We start from the raw sequence: 24,745 nt of genomic DNA, 5'->3' as shown, positions 1-24,745 counted from the left end.
TTCTGTGAGAACTATTCAGCTGAACTGACAGAGTTGCTACAAGGAGAGCACTAGGTGAGCATATTATAAAGGTATCATCATTTCCCAAGCCAAACGCATGCTCTGCAGTCAATGGGGCTCGTGGCTGGCCATATCTGCAAAGACAGGCACAAGTAACTTAGATCAAATATTAATTAATAAGTCTAAATTTCCAATGTGATATTTATATATCTGCAGGGGTTCCTTTTCACACAAATCTCCACTCAACTAGCTTTACTATTAAAAGTTTCCAAAACACCAGAATAACCCATCTGTACCATTTGAAGAGATGGTCCCTATGGGAGATAATTAAAATAGCACAATTCCAGTTGCCACAAGTATTTAAAGCAACAATTTGCATCATTCCCACAGACTTTTGCAAAGGACTAGCTTGGCTTCAAAGAATCTGGAATCTTTTAATCTGTGACAATAAAAACTTTACATCTAAAACTCCTAACACTGAGAATTCACTAAAATATGAGGATCACACTCTATTGCTCAGTATTCTTTTCATCCAAAGTGACTAAATCATATGTTCAGTAATACATTCAACAACTATTTATTGAGCTCTTTACTAAGTGTCACTTCCAGTTCTAAACACTGGGACTACAGAGCAGAGATCCTGCCTTCATGGAGGTGAACTTTAAATTAGGGTGGGGGTAGGATAGTGAGGAAATACAGATAATAAACAAAATTATAAAGTATAATATACAGCAGTGGTTTTTGAACTTTAGTGTGCATCAAAATCATTAGAGGGCTCTTAAAATACAAATTGTTGGGCCCTACCTCCAGAATTTCTGATTCAGCAGATCCAGGAGTGAAAAAGCACAAGAATTTGCATTTTTATCAAGTTTCCAAGGTGATGGTGAAGCTGCTGGTCTAGAATCACACCTTGAGAACCACTAATAGATCCGGGGATAAAAAGCAGGAGTGGGGGAGCTGCAGTTTACCATAGGATGGCCATGGCAGCCTCCCTGATGTGACATTTGAGCCAAGAATCTGAAGGCGGTACTAAAGGGTATTCCAGAGAGAGGGAGCAGCCAGTGCAAGGACCTGAGGCAAAAGCATGCGTGGCAAGGCGGCCAGCGTGACTGGAGTGGGATGAGGGGGAGGAGGACGCAGGAAATGAGCCCAGCCAGATCCTGCGGTAGGCCACCATCAGGATTTTGACTTCGCTCTGAGATGGAAAGACATTAGAGGGCTTTGGGTAAAGGCATGAGATAAGCCATTAACTGACTGAACAGCATAATTCTGGACGCCATGTGGGGAACTACACATGAGGGGAAGATCAGAAGAAGAGTACCATTTAGGGGGTGACCCTATGAACCCAGGCAGGAGATGATGGTGGCTTGGATCAGGATGACAGCAGGGGAGGTGCAGTGACGAGGTTAACAACAGGATTTGCTGACCAAATGGACAGGACACAGGGTATGAGAGAAAGAGAAATGTCGGTGAGCACCACACTTGTGGTCTGTCCACTAGAAGGATGGAGCTGCCATTAAAAGAGGTGGGGAGGTCTGTGGGAACGGCACTTTGTTGGGGCCCTGGGCTCCCAGGGTTCTTCTGTATGGCAGCTATACGATCTGTAGAGGGAAAGGAAACTTGAGAACCCAAGAACATCATTTTACAGGTGATATATGGCTAGGAAAGAACTTGGCAGCAGGCACAGGGGACATTAGAAACCCAGGGGGCTAGACAGTGCTGGCGACTGGTATCCTCAAGTTTACTTTATAAAATCAAGTGTTAAGCCATATTCCACGGAGTATAAATACATGTTCACATTATTTCAATTTCCTAAAAATCTCTAATCTTACGATATCTGTAGTAACTTATAAGATGTATTAGTCAAAAGCACCTATCCCTAAATCATTCACAGTTACAATACATATTTAAGGTTTATCCCCAGGACAGCCTACTAAACTAAACCTAATGTGGCCTACTTAGATTCCTCAAGCAGGTGCACTTCTCTTCACTTACAAATCTTTGACATTCAATTCTATCGCCAACTTTTCATGTCTGTTTCACCTGCAGGGTTACCTCCATGGGAGTCGACACCATGTCTCCTCCGTGGCTTACCACCCTATCAGCTCAGAGGCCTGTGCCTGGATCACAGTCAGTGCTCAGTAAATATCTGCCAGCTGCCCACTTAAGATATATTAAACCCAGACACCTAGTGTTCACCTTTTCACCAGGGAAGGAACATTTTTCTGTTTTAACAAATGGAGGTTCTGGGAAACAGAAAAATGGAAAAGAAAAAAAAACGAAGAAAAAAAAAACCACACGATCCAGCAGAGAACTGACTTGAATGTCTCTGCTCTCAGTCTAAAAGTTCTTGTTTTTCCCAGGCTTTCACAGCTTGTGGTAATATATAAAATTTAATGTAATAATGACAAAAAAGGCCCTTTAAGGCAGGACAGAAGAAAGGAAGGGGGAGATGCGAGGGAGGGAGGAGGGAGAGGGAAGACTGAGGCCATCTGCCTCACATCCTCCGGGACGCTCTTCCTGGAAGCACAGCTCTGTCCCCATGCAGCTAACGGTGAACAGCTGGGTGCACAGCTGCAGGAGACGTCCAGCAGGAAAGCAGAGCAAAGCGATGCTCCCCACTGGGCTCGCCCCACCAAGACTTCCTAAAGCTGCCGCTCAACTACTGCTGGCAGCTGGTACAGGATGGGAAGCTGCTTAAAATCTTCCCAAGTATTTCTCACCCACGGTGTGCAGCTGGGATGGAAAATGAAGTTTCCATAATCGATTGCATTCTCAGTTCCAGCTAGAGGTTTCACACATGTCGCGATTTTCCAAGATCCCCAAATTCAGGGGGCCATATTAATCCGCTGTCCTTATTTACTTAAACCAAGTGTGTGTGTGTGTGTGTGTGTATGAATGTTGGCAAGTTTGTTAAACCATAATTCACATAATTATAAACTTCCTGAAACTCAAACCACATATTGTGGTTCACTAGAATGCACTGTATAGCCCCCAAAGGTTTTGATTTGCACACGTCCTCTGCTTTCGGAACGTAGCCAATGGCCTTCACTCGTATGCTCTGCTTCAGTCTTCCTTAACATTAATCATGTCATCATCTGCTGGCTGAGGCAGAGCTTCCTTAAAATCAAAGCTGAAAAGTATTTGTTAAAAAACTGTTTTCAGCCTTAAAACTATGCACTCGCATACATACCTAAATATTTTCTATTTCGCCTCCCTGTCTGTTAAGCTGGTATATTCCGACTTGTTTGAGCTTTTCAGCTGCGACTTACAGACCCTCTACCACCATCAGGCGGGTGCGTGCGCACAACCTGCCAAGACAGGGTGTCCAGCACGCCTGCCGTGCAGTTCTCATTGACCAAAAGTTTGGGAGCACCTGTCCTGTGTCAGGCACTGTCGGGGGGTGCTGAGATGGAGTGTTTGCAGCTGGTAAGTATATGATCTGTAGGGAAGAGGGGACGCAGAGACCCAGGTTCACTGCCATCTAGTTGGAGTGTATAAAGGAGGGCACTTTCAAGCCACCAGGGTAAGGTGCTTGACGTAATGAGGGTGGATCTCGAAGAGGTGAAGCAGAAAGCACAGGTGGAGGAGACGGGAAAAACAGGAGGGGCCTTCACGGGCCATTGAGGGGAGCTGGAGCTTTATGCCATCAGCAAGTTTCTAACTTTGCACCGGGGAAGTGTATGGTCAGATTGGCGTGGTGGATTTTTCACTCTGGGGATACTAGGGAAATCAAAGGGCTAACGGAGGAAGAGCAAAATGATACGGCGGGAGGTGAGGTGGGGTGCTTATAGCCTGTCTTCCCTAGCCGCCTCCTGTCGATGTTACAACGGCCTAAATAATTAAAGGGCACCAAACCCATCTCAATAAAAAAGCAGTATGGCCTAACCAGTTCTAAACCGAAATGTGTGTTAACTCCTTTAGCCCTCTAGCACAAGCATTTTCCCATTGCACAGATGTGGAGACTGAGTACCAAGAGGTTAAATGTCTTAGTTACAGGGTTAGAAGGAGCAGTGCAGGGATGTGAACCGAAGAAGTCTGGTGTCAAAGCGCACACACTCCTAAATCTGATGACAAGTCATCATTCCCTGATCTGGATGTCCCAGGAGCTTTCTGAGCTTTTTTGACACTAGCCAGAATCCATACACGGAGCCCAAATTACCTGCTTGAAGCGGCAGCCTCTTTTCCTTACAACACAGAAAATACTCTTTCCACCCGCCCTTGTCAAAGTGCACTTCACTGGAGCCAAAGAACACCGGAGGGCAACAAAAGAAACTACCAGCTGTGGGCCTAAAACTCCACCACCGTGCACACCTCCCTCTGGCTCCTTGAGAAAAATACCTGAGTACTGGAAGCAAGTTAAGTCTAGTTCCACGTTTTCCTGGTAGAAGTTTTAGTCATAGTGTTAGATGCAGACTGAAGCTGAAAAATGTATTCAAAGGCTGACTAAGGATATAATCTCCCTCCCAGAAAACCGAGCTGCTACCCCGAGTCATACCAATGTGCCTCGTCAGTGAAAAGCCTAGTGCTTAAGCTTTATCTCATGGCCTCAGATACATTACGATAGGGGTAGTGATAAATTTCTAGAATTCTGGCCGCCTTAGCTCAGTACCAGATTTGGTTTCTGTTAGGAAAACTGAGGATGGAAAATTCAGACTCACACATACTCACACACCCCTAAAAGGCAAAAGTGAGTGAAAATGAGCATGAGCTCTTCCTCATATAATGTAGTTGTTAGTACATCCTTCTAGAAAGTTCTTCAGAAAAGCAATGTTGTGAAATCAACATCTTTATAGCACCTGAAGAGTGGTCACCGTTTCAAAGACTCCTAAGATCAATATATCTGCAGTGACCACCTCAAAGGTTCCTGTTTATGTGAATTTCTGTTGGCTTAGAACAGTATCTCATTAATTCTGGACAAACGGGCTGAGTCACTGGCCAGACAAAGCACTAAGCTCTTCCTGACAATATGACAGAGCATCAAACTGGAAAATAAAATGCGGGGCCGTGGGAAGAACATGACTTTCAAAGAGCCACTCCTTCTAGCACGTAGTACAGCAGAAACGATTACTCTTACCACGGCCTCCTATCCAACCCTATTCTCAGGGAGTCACAAGACAGACAGGCTGTCCAAGCCCAGAAGAAATCATAAGATGTAAAGCCTTTTCCCAACCTTTTCCAGTCTGAAGGGGGTGTTGTCACTACTGTGCTTCATTCTGCCCCAAATGCTGCCTGAAGAGGACTGCTTCTCCTAAAACCTTACAAATGACGCCATGTGTCTCGACTTGGAGAAGGGGGAAAAGGTGCTGAATGTGTTTCCTAGCCCAAAACAAAATCAATTTATGCAGAGATGTGCAGGGGTTAGTGACTGCTAACGGTCTTCCGCCCAAAACTGAGGTTTCCATCCAGATTTGGGATTCTCTCCCTGGAAGTCCCACGGACGTGGGTCAAGGGCTCTAGAGCCAGACTGCCCAAATTTGGAGCCTGACTCCACCACTTGTGCTATGAGTGCCCTGGGCAACTACCTTCCCCTCTGAACCTTCGGTTTTAGTCTGTAAAATGGGTGTAAAAGTAGCACTTCCCCACAGGACTGTGGTGAGGACTGAATGAGTCACAAAGCGTCAGCAGGGCACCTGGCCTGGCACACAGGAAGCACTCCACACACATCAGTTCCTGATTCATACCCACCGTCGATGAAACGTACGTTATTCCCACGCACTTGTACCGCTGGAAACAGAACCAAGCATATTAGCCTTATTCTCCCTTGTTGGCTGCATAGTAAGGTGGGTGTTTTTTGTGGTTTCAACCAGGCCCTTTAATTTTCCCTTTCCTAACCAAAAGTTCTGAGAAAGGAAATATGTGTAAATACAATAGAGGAAGTGACTTTTTTAAAAATAAAAATTTTGCTTTCTATTAGAATAGCAAAAATACTCTTTTTAGCCCTGGCCGGGTGGTTCAGTTAGTTGGCGCGTCATCTCATATACCAAAAGATTGCAGGTTCAATTCCCGGTCAGGACATAGGTTGCGGATTCAATCCCCTGTCAGCATGAGTACAGGAGGCAACTGATAGATATTTCTTTCTCTTTCTCTCTCTCTCTCTCTCTCTCTCTCTCTCTCTCTCTCTCTCTCTCTGTCTCTCTCTCTCTCTCCCCTCCCCCTTTTCTCTCTCTAAAATCAATAAACATATCCTCTGGTGAGGATAAAACAAAACTCTTTTTAAAAGCCATGTTCATAATAATACTCTCAAGGTAAAATAAACACACATTACATTCAAAGTAATAAATATAAACTTCTCCCCTGTTTAACTTTTATTTCAAAATACAAGGCCTAAAGAGCATAAAGATGTAGAGCAGTGGTTCTCAACCTTCTGGCCCTTTAAATACAGCTCCTCATGTTGTGTCCCAAACATAAAATTATTTTCATTGCTACTTTATAGCTGTAATGTTGCTACTGTTATGAATCGTAATGTAAATGTCTGATATGCAGGATGGTCTTAGGCGACCCCTGTGAAAGGGTCGTTCGACCACCAAAGGGGTCGCAACCCACAGGTTGAAAACCGCTGATGTAGAGGGAAGAGGGCACACACAGTCTGAGTGAAAGTAATGTTCCATTTGCTCAAATATAACAGGTAGCAACACTGTGCTGTCGCTGTGAGTCTCCACTCTCAAGGCCCCCACATCACCCACGGGCACAGATGCCAGCAAAAGACCCACAGACTCTGGGGTCAGCTTTTGTTCCGTGACCAACTGGTCAAATTCCTATAAAATGGGGATACCAGTGGCATCTACCTGTTCCAAGGAGGAAACATTCCAAATGTGTGTTAAGTGATAGTCTTATTTCATAGTTAAAACAAAAAAATTAGTTCTAAATACTCAGGTCAGAAACTATGGAGAAAATTAAATGTGAATTCTCGAAACTTCTAGCTCCAGAGCTATAAAGAGTACAATTAAATGCCTGTTCACCCACCATTATGCGTCTAGGGATGGCAATTTTAGTTCGTGCTATACGCAGGCATGAGGTCACAGACACAGAAAGCATACCAAGGCCCAGCGTGGCTGTACACACAGTCCTCCCCACGTGCCAGGCACTGTTCTGAGCACTTTGCATGGAGTCATTAACCCTCACAACACCCAGGTGCTGGCTCCCTGCACATGCCCTGCAGAGCCCCGCAGCCCCACAGAGCGCGTGTACTGGGTTACACTCACCACTAACTACCACCCACAGTGAGGAAAAGAACCAGAAGCCCGAGAGGGGGAGGAAGTCCGGAAATCTGAGAAAAAGAGAAAGACACTGTGCTCCAGAAGGCCCGGGGATGGAGCTCGGGTCCTTCATCTGACAAGAACAGTGGGATGAGGCCACTGGCTGGGTGCCAAGTGGCGGAACACGGCAGGGGCTGACCCATCTCCATGTTCCTAAGGCAGTTCACTGCTATTTTGATCCTCATACTGAGAAATGATCATTTTATCACAAAACAGAAACAGTTAGTTGCACTTCCATATCAGCTTAGAGCAAGATGAATGAGAAGTTAACTTCTAAGTTCCCTAATTAGTAAGCACTGCCTTTGTGAAACTCATAGAGCTCCTCAGAGTTGAATCTCTGACAGGGCAAATCTGAGGTGCCTATGACCTCCAGGCAGTGCGAGGGAGAGGCAGTGTGACCCTGTTGGTGGTAATAACAGCAGCCACAACAGCAACGGGAGCCACAGTAGTAACAGTACTAGAAGTGCCAGCAGCAGCCACAGCGGAGCAGCAGCTGCTGGTATTTACCAAGTGCCTATCACATATGGATGCTGGCCACTGTAAGGTCACTGGACATAAACAGCCTCATCTGACTTCACACAAAAATGATGAGGCGGGTTATATTTGTATTTCCCTCTATGGAATCTGAGTCTTAAAGAGGTTAGGGAACCTGACCGAGGTCAGAGAGCTTGAGTGGTGACCTGGGAATTTCAGCCCTGGCTGATGACCCCCAAGCTTGTACTTAACTAGACTACTCTGGTGCTGAACGGTTTGAAGCTTTTGTCCACAAATGTGTTCAGTTATCACTTGTTTAGTTGAAGTATTTTTTTTTTCAAACTGTCCTTAGCCTGTGGAATAAGGACCATTCTTCATTCTTTACAATGAGGACAAGATTTTACATTTTTATGTGTGTGTGTGTGTGTGTGTGTATGGCACTAACTTGGATGCCTCAAGAACAAAATTCAACATTAATAATAAGAGCCAACAAAGCAGGGAGGGAGAGGATAATGAATCAAGAATGGCCAAAGACTGATAAGGTGATGGGTACAGGAGGGTTCTTCCAATTTTCTCTCTTCTTTGGGCTATGCTTGAAATTTGGCATTAATAAGAAGTTTGAACATGGCTTTTACTATTGAGAGTTCATTACTGACTCATTTCCTTTCATTTGTTTTACTAGGTCAGAACTTACACGGTTTAAAATTCAACATGTTATGAAAGTCATACACTAAGCAGTGAGGGGTAAACAACAAATCAAAGAGATGACTCAAGGCCTATCCTTGTGTTGGGTGTGTGTTTGTTTTCTGTTGAAACTCTTGCATTTCGAATAACTCCAAACCCTCCAATTTGTTTAGAAACAAAACTGGGACCAAGGACTGTGATCAACTCTCATGTAATAACCAAATCCATGCTAAACACACACACACACACACACACACACACACACAAAGAAACAGGGCTCTTTCCCTCCAACTCAAAAAAGAAGCAGATTTGGCTGATTCAACATTTGGGGCGAACTCCAACATTCTTCAACGACAGATGTTAGGTCAGCAATTCTCACCAAGGACGATGCTAGTAATATCTCATGCCTGGAGCCAGAAGGCTGAACCCCCTTCAGTGACACAGGCAGACCATTACAGGGAAGAACTGTCCAGCCAAAAATGCCAAAAGCACTGATCGCCGAGAGGACTGCTGAGACAGGCCTTCATGGCCATGGGTAAAACAAGAGTCAATCTGCATCCGGCTACATATTACCCCAGGCCACTCATATTCCTCGAGGAGATTAACAAACTGAGATGTTCTGCACATAGAGGGGCTGCCTGATGCATTCACTCGGTGGACACTTACTTGTCAGCGTGCCAAACAACGGTGCAGAATAGCCAGGCAGGTCAGATTGAAGAGCAGAGTAAGCCCTATATTTTAAGAGCTCACAATTCTTTCTACCACCTCTTTCGAAATAAAAGATTTTAAATTAACGTGTACAATGCTTTAAACTTTCAAACTTATAAAAAAAAACTCTCAAAGTTTTTTGCAGCTATATAAATATCACCAGTATTCAATCTAAACGGTAGAAAATATAATTAAAAGTAAAATTGTCCTTTATCAAAGGGCTATTATTTCTAGGATGGTCTAACAAAGATTTATCAAAACAATAGGAAAACGTGTTACGCCTAAGAACCAAACATTCTATAACACAGAAGCCCAAATACATTCTTAAACAAGATTACGTGTATTTATTCATTTCTTAGGCACGATTCTATATTCCTTGAAAATGTAACACTTCTGTAAACAAGTAAAGATTTTATCTGTATCAGCTTTACCTGCTATTTGTACTGAACCATCCTCACCCAGAAGAATATTACCAGCTTTCAAATCCCTATTAGAAAAAAAAGAAGAAGAAGAAGAATGAATTGTGCAGTACCGATATTATATTGCATTAATTCATTCAGGGAGATTTTAAAGCATATCATAGAATACAGCAAGTTTGGCATTATTTTATAAATTCTAAAATTATATCATAGATTTCAAAAGTTATAAAATACATGTGATTTTATAGTTTGTCCCTCGGGAGTGGTTGGGATGTTAGTAACAAATATTTTCTGTGAAATCAATATCCAGATTTAATTAAATCAATACTGAGTAGATGCTTTCTTTTATGTTAGAGTTAAGATTGTCCATATATTCACAATACTATTGTTTTATCAAGAATTAAAGCCCAGCCTATGTAAAGCCGTTCTATTTGTCTGTGGTGTAATTCCAAATTAATCCCATCAGCCTCTTAAACAATTGATTTGGTCAGTCTCTCCTCTGAAGAGACACTGCTTATGAACACGACTTACAATATTCTATAATATATTTCTTCACTATATGGAAGTGTGCTGAGTGGTCTTAATAATTTAAAAATGACAATCTATAAGTTTAGTTTCTAAAGTAATATTTTTCTAATTATTGAAAGAAAGTAAATTGCTCACTTATAGTTCTGAGTAGGGAAATTAAAATATTAGTATTACTGGTAAATGGTTATTTATTTACAACTATAGCTAAGAGCCCCAGTAACACTAACCCATCCAAAACACCGGGTTCTCATAATCTATGCTGTTTGGCTATCTAAATTGGCATTTTATATCTCAAGGAAGATGAAATCAGTGCCTCCTCCTTCCCTCTCACCATCATGTCAAAAATAATGAACATATTACAATGTCTGAAACAGTCTAGCCTGTATTAGAAAGTTAGAAATGATATCCAATTCAAATGGGCATGCTTGAAGAGCAACAGGTGAACTGATGTTTTTTCATGAGTCCACTCAGTACCCTTTATATTCTATTTTCTTTCTTAAGTATCCCCCCTCCATCTATGTAGCCTAAGTTAGAAATAGTGCCAATACCTACCCACCTGCAATATGTCTTTCCTTAATAGTCTTTATTAACTAGGACTAAAGATACAGCTGAATTTGAACATCTCTGCAGAGGCCATACCTGTGAATCTGGCCGTTTCTGTGTAGATAGTCTAAGCCTTCCAAAACCTCTTTAAGAATTGTTGCTATTATTGCCTCTTCCAGAACTCCGTTCTTGTGTTCTCCTCGGTTGACGATGTATTTTATGATATCCAACATTGAACCTAAGTGGACAGGCAGAAGAATCAAAAAAACTGGGTGAGCGTCTTCATTGCCTTTCCAGAACGGGGTTCCCTATTTAGAAAAGTAAATGAGGACATAAAAATATGTTTTTTGTTTACAAATATCCCCAAGGCACACAAACACTCACATGGCAACCCATGGCCATACACAGTACATACAAGTTTGCAGGGTCACTTTCAGTTGAAGTAAGTGAGAAGGATTCTGGGTCAGGAACCGGAAGACTATTCAGGGCCACTTCCCAGTGAACCCCTTTTTCCCTAGACATGCAGTTGGTTACAGACTCAAAAAAGGGTTCAAGCCATCTGAACTGAAAAAAGAAAGGACCAGGAGGCCAGGAGAGAGGCGGCAGTGAGCCACCCAGAGCAGCTGATACAGGTGGGAGGAGAGAGAAAAGGTGTATTGCCTCCAGGCCTGCTGGTAACCGCAAGATTCCTTTCTGTGACTCCAGGCAATCTGCATTTTCACGGACGTGATAGTTGATGTACTGACTTTTTATAATAACAGAATGAATACACAGTGCTCTGCTATAATAAACTGATTAGCATCCTTGGCACTGTGAATTCATGTTTCAGCACAGAGTAATTAATATTCCGAACCTCTGGGTCATTTTAAAAACCAATATCCCCCAGGGGAGTCAACATTTCTGATGTGTTAACAAATGGCTTACCTCAGGACCTGACTTAGGCTCCAAGCTCTCCATGATTAACTAAGAGGGCTGAGTTTCCTCATCAGATGTTACTACACCAGATTAGCCACCCACCCTCATTAAGAGATGGAATGTGATAAAATATTATAGAAGAAAACAAATGCACATGTCCGACCTCAGAGAGAAATGGAACATCTGTTTATTCATTGACTCTTGGATTTTTGGCTCATTCAGAATATTATACTTCCAAAACCATTCGATTGTTACCTTATAAGGACACACCATACCAGGCATATATGCAGTTCTGGCCTGGCCTGCTGAAAGCAAGCTGAGCAAGCATCCACTTCTGCCCACACTCGCCTTCCCTGTGGAAACGTAAAGCCTGGTCCCCTTACCCACTAAAGCCCAGGAGACTAAACTGTATTCTTTTAAAAGACAATGAAATTTTCTAGTGAGTCCTGAGGAAAGTGGGCAGGGGATATTCTCAGGCTTATAAAAGGTTAATTGGGATAAAAATAAATAAAGAGAGGAAGTAAAATCCTCAGCCTGAACAGAGTATCTGGGGCCATTCAGCGTCCCAGGTTACCGTGGGTGGGCCCCTCGAGAAGAGACTAGATCAGCAGTTCTTAACCTGTGTGTCCCGACCCCTTTGGGGGGTCAAACGACCCTTTCACAGGGGTCACCTAAGACCATCGGAAAGCACATACATAATTACATATTGGTTTTGTGATTAGTCACTATGCTTTAATTATGTTCAATTTGTAACAATGAAATTGGGGTCACCACAACATGAGGAACTGTATTAAAGGGTCGCGGCATTAGGAAGGTTGAGAACCACTGGACTAAATCCTCTCATCGATAAAGTACCATCCTCAAGAAGCAGGCCTGACACTTGACCGCTGTGTCCGGCTCCAATAGGCTTCCTTTTGCTACTGTCTTTCCTTTTTCATTTCAATTTTTAATTAAAAACCAAGTAGGCACCCAAGGAAACAATGGCGCACAGGACTGACAATACTAGAATAGAACCGAACTCAGAGCTGCCAGGCTCCCTCCCTACTGAGACTCCACAGCAGCCCCAAGGCCATTGCAACGCATTCGTCATCTCATTTCTGGGCTTCTGCTTGATCCAACATACTTTCTTTAAAAAATAAAATAAAATAAAATGCCTCCCTGGTTCAGCCTTAGCTGGCAAAGGGTCTGCAGATGAAATTGGGCTGCTCTACAGCCCATGTTGTGCTGAGCCAGTTTGGGCTTCGTCCAGGCACCACAAAATGTTCTCCTTTGCTCCTTAACCACACTTCACATCTCAGGGTGCTAGACAGTGCGTGGTGCCCTGGAGAGAGGACACGCTGGAGAAGTGGGGATGCCGGATGTTATGAAGGAAATAACTCGCTTTCTGTGCTTCAACGTGGGGGCCTGTAGAGTGAAGGTGGTAATATGTCCGGCACTGCTTTGAAGTCAACAGGTCCTACAGTCACACATTCCAGCACTGACAGTAACTGTGACCTTGGGCAAGCTATTTAACTCTCTGACCTTTCGGAAAACAGGGATGGTGACACCTGCCATTCAAGGATGTTGTCCACACTCCATGAAATAAGTACAATGCCTTGAACAGGATCTAGCCACAGAGGAAGTGTTCAACAAAGTTAAAGGTTATCATTATCATTCCCTATCAATTATGATGCTAAAAGGTTAAAAGAAATAAAATACAGAAGTGCAAAAGTGCCTTATCAATTATACGGTCCAGGGCTTTTATAACTTCAGTGATCAGAGGCTAGTTCAAGAAAGTGACTTTCCCTGCCCGAGTGCAAACATGTGATGAAATAGTGCCACTTCTGATCAATACCGCAAGCAAATAATTTAACGTGTGGAAAGTCTCTCTCCGTTTCAATTGAGACAACATTTACTGAGGACCCACTGGGTCTCGGATGCAATGAATTAAAAGTGCATTCGAACCTTAGCTCAGTGGCTAGAGCACCGGCCCGTGGACTGAAGGGCATGTACACAGGTTGCAGGCTCAATCCCTGGCCCCGGTCAGGCTGTATGTGAGAGACAACCAATTGATGTGTCTCTCTCACATCAATGTTTCTCTCTCCCTGTCTCTCCACCTCCTTTCCACTCTCTGTAAAAATCCATAGAAAGATATCCTTGGGTGAGGATTAACAAAAGAAACAAACAAAAAAGTGCATTCAACTGTGCTTGCTTCACGAATCCACAATCTAAATCTGCACTGTCCAACACTGTAGCCACTAGCCACCTGCATTATTTAAATATAAGCTAATTAAAACAAAACAGAAATTGAGTCCCTCAGTAGCACCAGCCAATGTCAAGTGCTCAGCAGCCACATGTAACTAGCAGACACTGGATAGCACAGCTATCGAACATTCCCATCGCCACAGCACTGAAATAAAGCATTATATTGCAATGTGTCAAGGACTTGAATAATGTTAAAAAGGAAGGGCTTAGGGAAGGAAGAACTGGTTCACATTTGTGAAGAGAGTACAGGATAGCTGCAGAGAGCAGCTTAGCTTTTAGGACTTGAACGCATGGAGAGGAAAGAGCAGATCTAGGGCTGAGGGGCAGCACAGGTGAGGGCACAGAGACATCAGAGAGCAGGAAGGATTTAGGGAGTCTAACCTACGCCACCAAAATCGGAGTAGAAGGGGACACATATTCTAGAAGTTAAGCTGAACTGGACTTTATTCTCTAAGCCAGTAATAAGCCATGCAAACCTTTTTAAAATTGATTTTAGAGAGAAAGGCAGGGAAAGGGGGAGAGAGTGAAACATCAATGAGAGAAACATTGATAGGCTGTCTCCCACTGGGGATTGAGCCTGCAACCTGGGCATGTGCCCTGACCATGAATAGAACCAGGAACCTCTTGGTGCATGGGACAATGCTCAACCAACTGAGCCACACCGGCCAGGGCCCATGCAAAACTTAAATATAGGTGTAAGGGGATCAAATCTGAAATCTTAATTAATATGCAGGCTTCTACAGAAGGAAAACAAGCAAACAATGACAAAATCCACTTACCTCCACTTAGTAATTTCATGACCAGCCAAAGTTCATCTTTTACCACAAAAGAGGTGTAATAGGTCACGACGTTGGGATGGCTGCACTGACTCATGGCTTGAATTTCTTTCTATAAAAAAAGCAAAACATGACATAGTAGTGCCATGGGATAAAAATCGGGAAAACACAAGTGAACCACAGTTGAGCATCTGGCTAACTTTCCTACTTACAAGCATACCTGGGGAGGGGGGCTGTGGTAGGGGACTGCTTAAACCTTTACTTCCAAGTAGCTACATCAGACCTAACCCTCTTACCCTCATTATCAACTTGTTAGAATCAGAAAGGCCTGTGTAGACCATAGACCTCTGAACCAGCCACAGGTCAGAGGAATTTCAGATCACCATATTGCCCAGACCAGTGGTTGGCAAACTCATTAGTCAACAGAGCCAAATATCAACAGTATGATGACTGAAATTTCTTTTGAGAGCCAAATTTTTTAAACTATATAGGTAGGTACATTGTTATTAACTTAATTAGAGTACTCCTAAGGCTTAGGAAAAGCCACACTCAAGGGGCCAAAGAGCCGCATGTGGCTCGTGAGCCGCAGTTTGCCGACCACTGGCACAGACGACCCCCCCACTCTGCCAGCAAAGACCCTGCTGTACATGACTAAGTGCCTCCGACCTGAATTGGACGCCTCCACGGACAGACGAAAGGCTAGGCGAGTTATTAAGAGACATGGTGGCTCCTGGTGCCACCCTGAACTCCGGTGCATGTCTTAGCTTCTCCCTTATCTAAAAGGGGACAGCAGACTGTTTCTGTTTTTCTCAGGACTGCTGTGATGGTAAGTGAGAAAATACATAAGAAAATGCTAGACTATCATTTCTCAAACTATTTTCCATGGTAAATGTTCCACCAAGGAGATGAAGGGGCAGAGGGGGACTGGTAAAGTGAAATGGGCTTGAAAAACATCAGATACTAAATCTCCTTCTAAAAGAGTCACAGGAATATCAGTACTGTCAAAGGCTCTGAGGAGTCCTGCACTCGGTAAGCTGTCCTGGTTGAACCCAGATTAACAATGTTGGAAAGCAATGCGTGTGTGTCGCAGTTTAGGCAACACCGCTGTAGGTTTACAGAGGGACGCAGAACAGCAACGTTTTGAAATCATACAAATGGGAAACTTCAATAAACCACCGTTTTCGGCAATAGTCAAGTTCATTTTGGTTTTGGTTTGTCATTTTAAGTTACTGCCAGATGACTGGTATAAAGCTTCAGCCAAATGATAACCCTCAATCAAAGGTCTCAGACGAGTGTAACTCACTTTTAAGATGCTATCGACAAGCCACAAGAAAAACCTGTTATCAAAGAAGCCTCATTTACTATCATGTATTTATGATGAAAGAAGAGTGTATTTGTGCATCCTATTTAATATTTTCAACAACACTGAGCATCTAGTTAACTTCGAGTTAACGTAAAATTGCCTGACAATAATACTCCAATTTGGGCTGCAATCTTTGCATATGCAGTACTGATTCATCATCAAATTACTATAACACTGTATGTCAGATAACTGCCAAAATACCACAACATGTAACACACACACACACACACACCTTATTTTATATGCTTACTTAAGTGCTTTTAACCATGGATAATCTCCTAAGAAAATCACTAATTTTTCCATTTTCTTTTAATTATTTAAGAACAGTTTCCCTTCATTGTTCCCCTCTTCCATTTAACTGATCACAGGTTTTCTAAATCTGACACTTTCGATTCGGCAACTCCTGTCCTTTGAACAAGATCTGAAACCTGAGTTCTAGTTTCCATCTGTCTCTGGTGTTAGGTTTTGATGCCATAAGATGCTTCTGAAGGAGAAATGGCACGCTGCCCAGGCCATTCCTATTTCAAGTCACTAGCATCTGCTCGCTGTGGGCACGGCCCACTTGGAAGGCCTGCAGCGTTAGGCGAGGTCCAGCTTAAACGGATGCCTCTGTTGTTCACAGAAATGGGAATGATGTTTCTCGAAAATATATGTGCTCTACATTCTCACCACTTCACATTCAATGTAAATGAATGCCTTTCAAGCCTTTAAATTCTTCAATCATGAATCAAAATGCACAATAACCCACCAATGCCCATATGAAAAGAAATCCTTTTGCAGTGGTGCAGAGTTGGGTCAGAGTCTGGAAAGGCACGTTTGTTAGTCCTTTGCATTTAGAGAGCCTGTATCATTTCCTACCCAGAGTATCAGGTTCTCTGACACGGTGGTGAACATAGTGTGTGTGTGTGTGTGTGTGTGTGTGTGTGTGTGTGTGTGTGTGTGTGATGGGTGTGATTGGGGGACAGAAGGAAGAAAGGGAGAGAGAAAAACTCCTTTAATTAACCTAGGGAGAAATTCTTCCAGAAAACCTATAGATATAACAAATTCCATTCCTTCAAAATTTTGGGTCTTAGAGGTGCCAGCTGGACATTTAAAGGCCCTAAGGATTGAAAAGAAAAAAATGGGCAAGGAAATCAGATATCCGCCCTACTAATACACCCCTATGGAAGATGAAAGAAGAGGTGGGGGCCTGAGAGTGGACTTGCATCAGTCTGACCGGTTACAACTTCATATTCTTCTTCTGTGCCCCCTTACTGTTCCTCTTCCCTGCTTGGCTATGGGGTCCGTGTCCCCCGTTCCTACACCATCCATTTTACTGTACAGCCTGTCCATGCAGTAGAGCAGGGGTCCTCCAACTTTTTAAACAGGGGGCCAGTTCACTGTCCCTCAGACCACTGGAGGGCCGGGCTATGGTTTTTAAAAAAACTATGAACAAATTCCTATGCACACTGCACATATCTTATTTTGAAGTAAAAAAAAAAAAAACAAAAACAAAAAAAACAGGAACAAATACAATATTTGTATTTGCATGTGGCCCGCGGGCCGTAGTTTGAGGACCCTTGCCGTAGAGCCTCTGCTTAAAGACGTGATGAAACTTGCCTTAGAGAAAAACGCTAGTCACTCTGCCCTTGACCATGGAACCCCCATGGTAAAAAGTATTTCCAAAAACAGGGTAGAAAGACACTCAAGAAAATAAGAACTAGGTGCTCTGCCTGCCTATGCAACCCTCATTTTAGTTTATATTTACACCTTTTGTGTAGCTGCCTTCTACAGCGGCACAAAACTTACATGTTTATATTTTAGCTATGGTCTGGATGTTTCCATTCCCCAAGGATTCTTTTTTTTTTTTTTTTTTTTTTTTTTACTGGCCAGGCAATTAGCTAGTCCCCTCATCAGGAAAGGATATTTTTTTGTTCATAGACAGTGATCAGCAGGAGCAGCTTCTAAAGTACATCTCCAAGCATTTTTTTCTTTACTATTTTTTTAGAGAGAGAGGAAGGGGAAAGGGAAAGAGTGAAGCATCGATGTGAGAGCAGAACATCATGCCTCCCGAATGGCCCCCTCTGGGGATCAAGCACACAAACTGCGCATGGGGCCTGACCAGAAATCAAACGGGAAACCCTTTGGTGCATGGGATGACGCCCAACCAACGGAGCCACAGGGGCCAGGGTCCCCCAAAATTCTTAAGTCAATGGTATTAGAAGGTAGGGGCCCTGGGAGGGTGACTGGGTCATCAGGGTGAACCCTCGTGAATGAGATTAGTGCCCTTAAAAGAGAGACCCCAGAGAATTCACTTGCCCCTTCAGCCACGGGAGAAAGCAGCGAGAAGTCTGCAGCCTGAAAGATGCCCCCAACCGTGTGGACCTCAGGCTTCCCAGTCTCTAGAACTGTGGGAAATCATTTTCTATTGTGTATAAGCCACCAGCCTATGGCCTTTTTGTTATAGCAGCACAAATTAATTAAGGCAATCATATGTATATGTGTGTGTGAATACATATATATGTTTTGTAAATACGTTTTTATTTATTTCAGAGAGAGGAAGGGAGAGGGAGGGAGGGAGAGATAAACATCAATGATGAGAGAGAATCATCTATCAGCTGCCTCCTGCACACCCCAACTAGGGACCCAGCCCACCTCCCACGTATGTGCCCCAACAGTGAACTGAACTGTGACCTCCTGGCTCATAGGTCAATGCTCAGCCACTGAGCCACAATGGCCCGGCAATTATATATCTTTTTATATTTTATATTTTGAAAAATATAAATATTCTTGGATCAAATAGTCTTTCCACAGAACTACTTTCTCCATTTCTTTTCAAAACAGGGGTGATGGCTGCTATTTGAATCCTTTCTTGGTGACAATCTATCAGCTAAGTTTCCCAGCTTTCCCCAGTGCCCTAACCTCACTCATAGGATAGGTAAAGCCATTTATTCCCAAACACACTCATTTCCTCCTGTCTCTGAAAGTGACAAGAGTATTGCCCAAAGAATAAATGGATATGATTTTTAAAAACCTTTTTATTCAATTCTTCCTGTAGAATGAATGAGTGCTAATATTCTATTCTCTTAATTAGTGCACAATCCATGGAAGAAGTGTGATTTAGATGCTTTTCAAACTTGAATATGCACACAGATCACCTGGGGACCTTGTGAAAATGCAGGTTCTGATCCAGTAGGTCTGGGTTGTGGCCAGAGGTTCTACATTTCTAATAAGCATTTCCAAGTGGCAAAGTGGCAGGAGGCAGGCAGAGAGGCACCTGGGTGGTGGGAATGTGAAAGAAAGGCCTGAGTAGAAGAGCAGGCCTAGCTAGTCTCACCTGCAAAAGAGGCACGGCTGGTGTGGCTCAGTGGTTGAGCATCAACCTATGAACCAGGAGGTCACGGTTCAATTCCTGGTCAGGGCGCATGCCTGGGTTGTGGGCTCAATTCCCAATGTGGATCATATAGGAGGCAGCTGATTGATGATTCTCTCTCATCATTGATGTTTATATTTCTCTCTCCCTCTCCCTTCCTCTCTAAAATCAATAAAAATATTTTTTTAAGGAAAAAGGGAGTAGGAAGCAAAGCTGGAAGGGAGACTATAGCATTAAAGTGGTTTGAATGTCACAACTACGGGAAAGAGTAAAAAAATACAAAGGGAGAGAAAAAAACACGAGGTCAAAGTTGGAAGAACTCACAGGACTCTCAAATCCAGGCAACACAACTGCCAAAACTATAGTCAAGGATGTGACACAGTTGGCTCCCTGGAAGCCTAGTGAAACTAGACCCGGACATGTCACCAAGAGCCAACCCAGGCGATGGCGCAGCACGGAATCTTCCCCAGGGCTTAAAGAGCTGGCTTTGCTCATGCAGCTTTATCTGAAACGCATCACAAGTCCAATTTCACAAAAGTGAGAAAACCAACCTAAAATGGGGTAGCAAGTAAAGGCCTTTCCATCTGCTAAGACTGAAGTGCCAGCCACAGCAGCATCCCTCTGCTGGGAGCGATGCAGGTGGAGGAGACCAAGGGGGACCCCGCACTGCCGCTGTGCCAGCCCAGCCAAGTCAGCCAACCGGGGACGACACAGGCGTCTCAGGTGGGATGCACTGGGTTTGGTGGGAGACACAAAAAAACAGAGTGCCCTACCCTGGGAGGGAAAAAAAACTGCCAAAAAAAGAAAAACTGGGAAAACGGGAGTGGGAGGGGACCTTTTAAAATATTTATAAGGGATTTTCCAATACCGCTGTATGGCATTTGTTTCTCCTGCCCTTGACAAAACAAATCACCACCATGGCGACGATGCAGGCATTCTGCACCGCCCCAGCTGCTCCAGGCCTCTGGGCAGCATGGGAAGGTGGAAAGGTGACTCCCGGCCGGAGGTGCTAGCAGCCAGGGGAAGGAAGGCCCATTCTTGCATAAATCTTCGTGCATCAGGCCTCTAGTTTTCCTATAAAGAGCACTGTGAACAAGCAGGAATTCTAATTAGCAAGGGTGTGGCCCAGCAGGAGCCATGTAAGGGCCATAGTGTAGGATGCAGCAGGCTTTGCAGCTTGGATCTGCCACTGACCAGCTTGATAACCTGGGCAGCATCTTTGAGTCTCAGTTTCCTATTCTGTGAAAGGAGCTTACTAATGCTACCTACGTAGGATTGCTGTGCTACAAGCAAATTGAGGTCTATAAAACTTGCAAAATGCCTAGCACATGACAGAAATGTTAAAGGTCAATCTCTCAGTGTCTCGGTTCCTTCTGAACCGCATCAATCACTAATCTCAAGAGACCGATCCTGGCAGGGGCACTCACCTTTTCTTGCAGAAATGTCACAGAGTGAGCTGTGTGTGCCCTGCTGGTTCAAGGAGTGTCTTATACTGTGTGCATAGGTCACTGGGCCATGAATTTTTAGTGTTATTCCCAACTCTTCATTGTCCCCACCCATGTTTTTCCTATTTATCTCCTCACCCTATGTTTATGGTAATTATACCACCTGTCATACTTCACATATCCTGCTACACTGCCTCAAACCCTTGTTGAATAATAAGTCTAAACATATACTTGTGCAAAGGGCTCAGAATAAAGAGAAATAAAAGAGAGTTTAAAGATATAAGAATTAAGCAAAAGTTAAAGCCTAGATTCTTTTGTCCCTTAAGATCATGATATTCACACGGAAAGTGAAAGAGTTTAAATGAATTCTGAATTCAAAATATTAAACTATATTTAACCAAATTAGCATATTTTCACAACTTATGAAAATTCTAAGTAAATTCTTCCCTATCTGATATTGATGGCAAAATATCCTATTCAGTCTTAGTTAAGAAATCAAACCTACGCGCCAACATTAATGTGCAGTTAAATCTAAGGAGATGCTATATCTAACTTCATTCTAAAACAAGGTTCTCTACCTTGGCTGCACACTGAAATTGCCTAGGAAGCTTTAAAAAGTACTAATGCCTGGATCCCTGCCCCAGGGATACTGATGTAAACTGATTTAGGGTACAGCCTAGGAATAAAAATTCTCAAAAGCTCCAGGGAGATTCTCATGTGCAGCCAAGGTTGAGAACCCTGCTTTCCAACTAGGCACTGAGATGTGTTCGTCTTTCAGTGAACTGCTGAAACATGTACCTCTAGGCACATTTTCACTCTGCAACTGAATCTAGAAAGGAAAAAATAGATATGATCTACAAATACTATTAAATAAAATATGTATTTCCAAGTGCAAGAGAAAACCAAATACATCTTTAAAATGTATTCCGCACCCTCCAACTGTTGAGAGAATTGCCTAAATGATAGGAAGGTAACCGTGCTAAATAAAAACGTTTTGCATAGAGTTGTTCTCCAGCTTGTACTTCTATAACATCAGCATCCTTATGAAGGGTAACCCAATCAATATTCATAAATAACACAATGCTTTAAGTAGCAGAATTTTTTCAAAAAGAAAAAAACCCAATAAACTTCTATGATTTCAAATGTCAGCCAAGCAATGGAAGAAAGATTGACGAAGCTCTTATTTAAGAGCAGTGTATTTTTCTGGATTGTCATTTTCAATTATGAAAAATATCACTATAAGATTTAGTTAATTATGAGAAATTACATAAAACCCATGCAGAAAACTCTTGCCTCTTATAAAAATACAGAAACAACAGGGAAATACTCAAGGAAGAGTAAATCAAATATTCTGGCTTGTACCACTTACAAATGAATCAACCAATGCCCCTTACCACTTAGTTTTGTAATTATTTTCATACTAGAGGCCCGAATCACAAAATTCGTGCGAGAGTAGGCTTTCACAGCCACAGCGGCTGCCTCGATCCCTCCCTCACAGCTGCGGCAGCTGCCTCAATCCCACGGCTGCAGCCCTGGCTTCATCCGGAAGATTATCCAGAAGGACATCCATAAGGTCATTCAGCTGTCCAGTCAAATTAGCATATTGTGCTTTTATTATTATAGATGATTTGGTATCTGTGTTTATCTAAGTACAGTTCAGTTGAAGGCTGGATTAGATATGGAAAAAGTCTGGGTATTTTGAGGACAGGGAAACATTTTAAGAAATGAGAAAAAGGGAAGCATAAATTCTATGATAGCCTCAATAGGTGTGCTCAGAAGTTTGAAAGCTATAGAAAGCAGTTGTAAAGAGGTAAAGTGTCATGGGAGCTGGAGGTCTGGAGAATCCCAAGAAATCATGATGGGTAAATATCTATTTGCTCACAGAATAGGATGTACTGGTACATCCTGGGGTTTTGATCATGATGTCACAAAATTGGGCACTCTGCAAAAACTGTCTGAAAACAAACTAAAGAATTTTGCTTGGAAATGTAGAAGCTGCCAGTGTAGTTATTTTCTTGAAAAGGAATGAGGAGGGGAAAGAAAGCAAAGAATAAAACAAAGATGTTGAAATACTACAGGAAAAGTCCATGGGGAAGAGCCATTTTCTTTAGTTGGCTACAACAAACAGTGCTTCAGCAAACAGCCAGAAGGAGGCCTGGGAGGTTCTGAAAGCTCTTTAGTTGTCCACGGAATCTGAATCAGACTCAGCCATCAACTACTGTGTGATCAGTTAGCTGTCAATCATTGGGAGTACTGTTCAAAGTAAAGTCCAAGACTTCGTTAACAACAGGATCACGAAGAACTGTTCTTGTCAGCCAACTGATGCTGCTGGAAACCGCCAGACCAACTGTTGGCACTGTTGCTGCGTTGGGTCTTATCACCAAAAGATGAGAATGCGAGGAGAAAGAAAGGTGCCTTCTTTGTTGTGGCCCCTGTCCCATGCCTGGGTACAGTCTGCAGTCTGGGATTCTGCCGGTGAACAACTCTCCTGCAAAAGTGGCAGAAACCCCGCCTGCCACTCTCCTGCCGGCCTCCTGAGTTTTCAGAGTCCGTCTTTTTCAGCAGCCGCTTAATGAATCATGGAAATAACCAAACCAAAATAAGAAAAAAGATAACACAGGAAAGAACCCAAGCAACAACGGTTTTCCAGAAGTCTACAAAGATGGCAAAAGTAGGGTATTAAAAAAGAGAGAGAGAGAGATGTAGCTGAACTTGTATTCAATCTGGGGAGGTTGTCCCATTTTCTCCTACTCTGAAAATGTTGGGTCTCTTTGTTACTGAGCACATGTAAGTCCAGAAACATGTGTTCTTGCAATGTCAAGTTCCACTTACTTTAAAAACAAAAAGAGAGATGTGTTCACCATTTTAGAAAGCCATTTCCAACAAAGGTATAAAAACACTTGAAAGTAAATTTAATAAGTATATTTAATTACCTGAATCAACTATGATATAACTTTTAAATTTGATGTTCCAAAAATGAAAATTGTTTTCTCTAGCCAAATCATACACGTTCCCAAAATAATGTAACTTCAGAGCTATAAAAATAACTTAGTTTTCCATATATAGTATTTATTCTCTAATTTCTTAAAAATGCATGTCATCAAAATATCCATAAATTTGCCATTTCTAATTCTGCTCTCAGTTGGACTAGAATTGGGTAAATACAAATACCAAATCACATGAAAATAATTAAAAGCTAAGTAGCAAGGGACAAATGACAGCACAAAATTCAATGATTAACACCTGAAATGCTCAAAACAGTGCCATAAGAGTGAAGTGGGCTTATACTTGAATTCTGTATCCTTGCTATAAAAAATTCTATAAGACAGAGCCAAATGTAATTTGCTGCCACATGTGATGAGGACTGAGCTGGAATGCAAATAATTAATTTACTAACTAGAAAGTTCTTTAGTTCAGGAAAAATAGAAAAATATTTTCACTGATACATTAAAGAAAACACACATTATAGCTTCCAGCTTTTTAAGCTTTTGTTCTCAAGCTGGTATAAATTTTCCTACAATAAACAAGATATGCAAAAATATCAACATAATTATAGAGATTAGATAAAACATGACAAGATTTTTTAAAAATTTTTAAACTTTAATTAAGAGGAATAAAAAGAAAAACCTAACTAGAGGAACTGCTCAGAGGTCCCCAGATATTATAATTTAATTTTTAAATGGTTAGGGAATTAACTAGCCTCTCAAATTTAATTAAAATTAATAAATAAACAAGAATAAAGATGTAGTGGGGGCAGGCTGGGAGAGGTCAATGGGGGGAAAAAAAGGGACATATGTAATACTTTCAACAATAAAAAAAAAAAAAGATGTAGTAAAAATAGCAACAAAAAAAAATACCGTTAGGCAAAGTAAATATATAGAGTTTTATTCTCCAAAATAACCTTCAAATCATAGCTAATCCATTCCTCTAAAGATAAGGAAGGAAGGAAGGAAGGAAGGAAGGAAGGAAGGAAGGAAGGAAGGAAGGAAGGAAGGACTGAAAAGAAGGAGAGAAAGGGGAGGAGGAGAGGAAGAG

General features: G+C 42.4%; 1 protein-coding gene across 1 annotated transcript in view; it reads right to left on the bottom strand.

Annotated features, from left to right (window-relative positions):
* Positions 1-24,745, bottom strand: part of STK39 (serine/threonine kinase 39) — a 300,980-nt gene that overhangs the window by 198,827 nt on the left and 77,408 nt on the right. Inside the window, exons 3-5 of the mRNA XM_059704214.1 lie at positions 14,554-14,662; positions 10,712-10,853; positions 9,557-9,612 (exon numbers count right to left, since the gene is read on the bottom strand). Coding sequence (XP_059560197.1) covers positions 9,557-9,612; positions 10,712-10,853; positions 14,554-14,662 — 307 coding nt within the window. The remainder of the gene's footprint in view (positions 1-9,556; positions 9,613-10,711; positions 10,854-14,553; positions 14,663-24,745) is intronic.

This window comes from Myotis daubentonii, chromosome 7 (assembly GCF_963259705.1).
Source record: "Myotis daubentonii chromosome 7, mMyoDau2.1, whole genome shotgun sequence".
NCBI lineage: Eukaryota > Metazoa > Chordata > Mammalia > Chiroptera > Vespertilionidae > Myotis > Myotis daubentonii.
Note: the sequence above shows the minus strand (reverse complement) of the source record. Positions and strands in the feature narration are given on the sequence as shown.